This window comes from Olea europaea, unplaced genomic scaffold (genome assembly GCF_002742605.1).
Source record: "Olea europaea var. sylvestris unplaced genomic scaffold, O_europaea_v1 scaffold1139, whole genome shotgun sequence".
Taxonomy (NCBI): domain Eukaryota; kingdom Viridiplantae; phylum Streptophyta; class Magnoliopsida; order Lamiales; family Oleaceae; genus Olea; species Olea europaea.
The window spans coordinates 147,643-153,463 of record NW_019228779.1 but is presented as its reverse complement, the minus strand read 5'-3'; the positions used below and the strand labels follow the sequence as shown (position 1 = coordinate 153,463).

The 5,821-nt window shown below is 36.7% G+C and overlaps 1 protein-coding gene across 1 annotated transcript; it reads left to right on the top strand.

The window, feature by feature from the left end:
• The first annotated feature begins 3,385 nt into the window (after window positions 1-3,385).
• LOC111373524 (ADP-glucose phosphorylase-like) lies at window positions 3,386-5,190 on the top strand. Its single transcript, XM_022996064.1, has 3 exons — window positions 3,386-3,926; window positions 4,022-4,312; window positions 4,743-5,190. Exons 1-3 carry the CDS (start codon window positions 3,444-3,446, stop codon window positions 5,007-5,009), a joined length of 1,041 nt encoding a protein of 346 aa, XP_022851832.1. The 5' UTR covers window positions 3,386-3,443; the 3' UTR covers window positions 5,010-5,190.
• The last annotated feature ends 631 nt before the right edge of the window (window positions 5,191-5,821 follow it).

Sequence of the window (5,821 nt, the reverse complement as noted above, 5' to 3'; positions counted from 1 at the left end):
AAAAACTTGTTCACGAAATAATTCTTTCGATTTAAAATTACCCCAAGTGTACGGTTCGTAACAAGTAATATAGTAGATTTTTAAAAATCCGAATATCGTCCCTCAGAGATTGAGTAGTTCAATTCTATATAATCTAGCTTTAACCAAATCTAATTGAGTGAAAATATAGTCTAAATGCAAAAAGCCCTAATTTCAATTAAAAAACCCTAATTTCAACTAAAAATCCTAATTTCTCAATTAGAAACCCTAATTTCGAAATTTCTCTAATTAAATGACTTAAGCACTCAAGTAAATGAAATTAAGCAAGTTTAAAAGTTAATTTATTAAAATGAACCAAACTAAAGTCACTAGGATCACGAATCCCCAATTGAAGTTATAAAAACCCTAATTTCATAAAATTAATGATTCGATGAAAATTTGCCAATTCAATATTCCTAATTCTATCCAATATACTCTCTCGATATATATTAGACCTACTCTTGCACACCACCCGTCCATATCTCTATGGATGATGCAAACATACAATAATGCATGTATTTTTGTGAACAATTTAAGAATTGCATAAAGCATAGGGGTATATCTCTATCCCCTATAGGACCCTATGTTAATTTACACCTTATCGAACCTATTCCACTTCTCTCGAATGTAAGAAATAAGTCATCAACACTCACACAATCATTGGTCACTAATTGCGGAAGAAAATTAATGCATGTAAATCAATCAAATTATCCAACGAGTCTTTATATTAAATTCATGAAATATAGAATTAAAATAACAAACAAAAGTTCATCGATCACCTAGTAATTCAAAACTTAGCCTAGAAGAATTACAGAAAAAAAAAATTAATAAATAGAAAGAATAACACCCGTATGAAAGTTCTTAAAATCTAAAATCTTGAATAAAACCTTGAAAACCCCTTTGAATTTTTGTGAAATCGGCTTCAAGTTCGTGTTCCTTGCCTCCAAAAGTTATATTCTTCTTCTCCCTGGACATTCTACCCTATTTCTGATGAATTTTGGCTTTTATATCATATCCTCACGGAGCCCCGAAAGAGTTTCAATTAAAAACGGAAGTTCAGATTTTTTTTTCGAAATTAAGGCCATGCGGCCGCATGGTGTTAAACCATGCGACCGCATGGTTCAATTTTTTTTGCTCAATTAAAACCCTGCAACACCATGTGCGGCCGCATGGTATAGTTATATGCGGCCGCAAGGTTGTAAAGTTACAACCTTGTCATTTTGGTCCCTGAACTCCGTTTTCTCTTTTCTTGATCTCTTTTCTTTCTTTCCTTTGTTCCATTATCACATATTGACTCCTAATTGATGTTTGGGTCAATCAATTCCTTGATCATTTGCTCGGCTCATCTTTTGATTAATTGCAATTTAGTCCTTCATCTTTCACTTTTCTTCAATTCAGTCCAATGTTACTTCTTTCTTCCTCCAATCGTCTTTTATCGTCCTCAATCTCACACTTGGTATATTTTCATTCTAATTCTGAACTTTAGCTCAACTTTCCAATATTTGTACCTTTGGTCCCGAACTATCGCTTTGTTCCGTTTTGGTCCTTTTTTGGCTCTTTTCTTCTTAATTCCATCTTTTCCATAGAAACACCTACATTGCATGAATTTAACAAGATTAAGTCACAATTCAACTACTTTGTCCATATTTAAGTCATGTTTGTGAGCTAAATAAGTGTGTAAAAACACACTTATCAAGAACAAAATTGTTATTTTCTATAACTTGGCACCCACAAACTGAGTTAGTCAATAGGACTATGATTCAATTCTTACGTACAATGATCAATAAGAACTTGAAAAATTGGGAGGAGTGTTTACCTCTCATTGAATTTGCTTATAATCGTGCTATTCATTCTACTACTTCATTTTTCATCTTTTGAAGTTGTTTATGGTTTTAATCCACTAACCCCTTTGGATTTAATTCTATTACCTATGAATGAGCGTAGAAGTCTAGATGGTAAAAGAAAAGCAGAGTTGGTAAAATCACACCATGAAAAGGTTAAGTTATAGATTGAAAACAAAAGCAAGCTCGTTGCATCGTAGGTGAACAAAGGCAAGAAAAGGGTAACATTCAAACTCGGAGATTGGATTTAGGTGCATTTCAGAAAGGAACGCTTTCCAAAGCAAAGGAAGTCAAAATTTTAACCACGGGGAGACGGTCCATTTCAAGTCATTGTGAAGATCAACAACAATGCTTACAAGCCAGACCTTCTAGGTGAATATAATGTTTTAGTAACTTTTAATGTGTCTGATCTCTCTCTCTTTGATGTAGGTACATATTTGAGGACGAATCCTTTTGAAGAGGGAGGGAATGATGTGATCCAAAAGTTAAGCTCGAAGATGGCTAGTTCGAAACGAGGCCCGTTGATAATTGAAGGTAGTCCGATAACGCGATCGAAGGCAAAGCGAGTAAAACAAGCAATGAGTTTGTTCATTCAAGCAATTATTGATGGGATGATGTTTTGGACGCAAAACAAGGCAACTTCCATGTTGGGTTCGAGAGCCGAAATGATTTGGATCAACGGGATACAAGTGGACGAAGAAAGGGCCGAGACAAGTAACTATGCAACCTAATAGTTACTCCATGAATGCAATCGCATGCAGCCAAGAAGGTTTTTGGGCAAGGTCGCATAAACCTTCTATGCGACTGCAATACTTTCTTCTATGCCGTTGCATAAAAGGAAATCCTAGCAGAAATTTCTTGGGGCGCACGAGTTTCCTTATTTGACTAGACTTTTATTTTATTTGATACTTGTAATCTTTTAAGAGTTTTAATTCCGTTTTTAAGCTAGGTTAAGAGTTTTATTCTAGATTTTCTACATATAAATAGATTTATTTCCATTGTAAAACATGACCTTACATTGTTTTAAGAATTTCTAAGAAAGAGGCAATTTTCTTCATATCGTTCTTCATTCAACAATTGGAACTTATCAAGAATTGTAGACTTGTAGCGTTCCACAATCCGGGTGCGGATCTTAATCGTGTAATCGAGGGGTGTTTCAAACTTCGATCTTGTTGGATTTCTTGGTTCATTGATTCGGATTCAAACTCTCAAACCTTTTAATTGGCTTTTCTGAGATTCTAACAATCTAGTTCTGGATTTCATAGTCAATATTGTTACAGGGTTCGCATCATCAAGCCTTGACACAAACAAGTATCTCAAGCCTTAAACCAATCAATACATTTAATTGACAATTTTCAACTGCATAGAACTTTTTTTCACACAAATTTTATGCTTGCAATCAAAGACATGATATCCTCAAAGAATTTGAAGTCAAAAGTAAAAGTTAGGGACAGAAATGTATGAAGAACAAAGATTAGACACTATTTGTGCCAAAATTTCATTGCGGCATAAAACTTCTCTGGGTCCTCTTGCACGGGAGTGGTGAATACACGTAAAAAGGAGAGCCGTAGCGAGGAGAGCGTGATGGCTGCAGAAGCAACGTATCGGAGGCCCGAGATCCGGAAAGACGCTATCCACAACCGGTGGATCATATTCTCACCGGCGAGAGCACGGCGACCTTCGGACTTCAAGTCCAATTCAGACCTAAATCCGAACTCCAACAACCGATCTGAGTGCCCCTTCTGCGTGGGCCACGAGCACGAGTGTGCGCCGGAGATTTTCCGGGTCCCGCCCGATTCCACGTCCGACTGGCAAATCAGAGTCATGCAGAACCTCTACCCTGCTCTCAACCGTGAACTCAATTTTCCAAATTGCCCTTCCGAGTCCGGTCAATGTAGCGGCGACGTGGCTGTGATTGGGTTCGGGTTTCACGACGTTGTGATCGAGTCGCCAGTTCACACGGTTCACTTGGCCGATCTTTCTCCGGCTCAGGTAGGCGATGTCTTCCTCGCTTACAAGACCAGAATTGACCAGCTTCGCACTTTGGATTCCATCAAATATGTTCAGGTTTTTTCCCCTATATTTTCCACTTGCTGTAGAGAAATAGCCTCTAACATTTTTAGTTGAGGCGATTTGTTTTGTTGAATTACTCATATGTATAGGTGTTCAAAAATCATGGTTCATCAGCTGGTGCATCGATGAGTCATTCACACAGTCAGATAATGGCACTTCCTGTTGTTCCTTCCGCGGTGTCTTCACGCATTGAAAGCATGAAGGAATTCTTTGAGCAGACAGGAAAATGTAGCCTCTGCCAAGTCCGGACGGACCATTTATTGATTGATGAATCCACCCATTTCCTGTCGATTGTTCCATTTGCTGCAACTTTCCCTTTTGAGATATGGGCTATTCCTCGATATCACTCTTCTCATTTTCATGAGCTAGATAGCGACAAGGTATTTGCGGATTCTTTTCCGACCATTGAGTTTTGCCATATTTGTGATGGCTCTATTATTATCATGAAGAAGTGAGATAGACATTGAAAGGTTTTAATTTTGTCAATGATGAAGCTTATTTGTTTCTAAAGATGGATATAGTTTATGTTCGGCTAAGCCTAATAATTTTCTTATAAGCAAACTAAGTTTTAGAGTTAATAAATTATTTGTTGGACAAAGTTGAAATACATAGTTTATTTTGAGAATCTGTAACTTATTTTGAAAGTAATTCGTAACTATCAAAATTAGTTAAAAATTCTTACATGCTTGAAAACAATGCGACATACTTAGATATATTTATTTAGTGGACACCTGAGCTTGCAATATCTAACTGTTTCTGTTTTCTTTCAAATAAATAACTTGCAGTACTTTTGACTTTCAAATAATACAGGCAGTGGATCTTGGAGGATTACTAAAACTTATGTTTGTGAAGATGTCTTCACAGTTGAACAACCCGCCTTTCAATTTCATGATTCACACTGCTCCACTTCAGATCAACCCCTCACAATTACCTTCCACTCACTGGTTTTTACAGATTGTGCCCAAGTTAAGTGGTGTGGGGGGATTTGAGATGGGGACAGGGTGTTACATAAATCCTGTTTTCCCGGAGGATGCTGCGAAAGTTTTGAGAGAAGTAAGTGTTCCAAATAATGGATGAAAGTTTACAAGCACATTTTTTTGGTTTAGCGCATATAATTATGAAAAATAGTTTTATAACATGTGTGGGAATATTTTTTTTTTTTTTAATTTGTTATATCAGTGTAAGTACATGTGGATAGTTTAAGATATTCTGTATTCACCTTGTTTATGGTGTTATACCATTGTATGATATTCTGGAATTGGCTGTGAGAAGCGATACTACTGTTAAACATAGCATCGCATATTGTGTTTTAGTGGTTGTATATAGATAAACCCATAGAATTTTGGGTTCACTTCCCAAAGGGTCACTGAAGTTTAAAACTTTTAGGAACGGTCACTTAAGTTTCGGGCGCTTTCAGAAACGATCATTTGAGTTTACAAACTTGCGGAAACGGTCATTGAAGTTACATGCATTTTTTCAATTTTTTGGACAACTTTTCGGCCGCTTTCAACCATCAATATTGTCGAATTTTGATACCGTTGGAAAACTCACAATGTCCTCTTCAATTACAATCCAAAATCTCATCGTAATTCCAAGGGATTCGACGGGAAAATTGCCGCAAAATTCATCCAAAAAAATTGAAAATCTTGGCATTTTTTTTTGATTTTTTTGGGTGAATTTTGCAGCGATTTTCTGGCACCTTCTGACCACCAAGACCGCCGAATTTTGATACCATTGGAAAGCCCACAATGTCATCTTCAATTACCATCCAAAATCTCGCCCAAACTCCAAATGATTCAGCCAAAATAAACCCACAAATTTGGCTATCCAAAAAGGAGAAAATTTGTCCAGATTTGGGATGCTGACTTTATGGGTTTATTCCGGTCGAA

Excerpts from the sequence above, each read along its gene's own strand:
- LOC111373524 (XM_022996064.1), top strand. The coding sequence starts at position 3,444 with ATGGCTGCAGAAGCAACGTATCGGAGGCCCGAGATCCGGAAAGACGCT. Across the intron at positions 3,927-4,021 it reads ATTCCATCAAATATGTTCAG|GTGTTCAAAAATCATGGTTC; the intron begins GTTTTTTCCCCT and ends TCATATGTATAG. Across the intron at positions 4,313-4,742 it reads ATGAGCTAGATAGCGACAAG|GCAGTGGATCTTGGAGGATT; the intron begins GTATTTGCGGAT and ends CAAATAATACAG.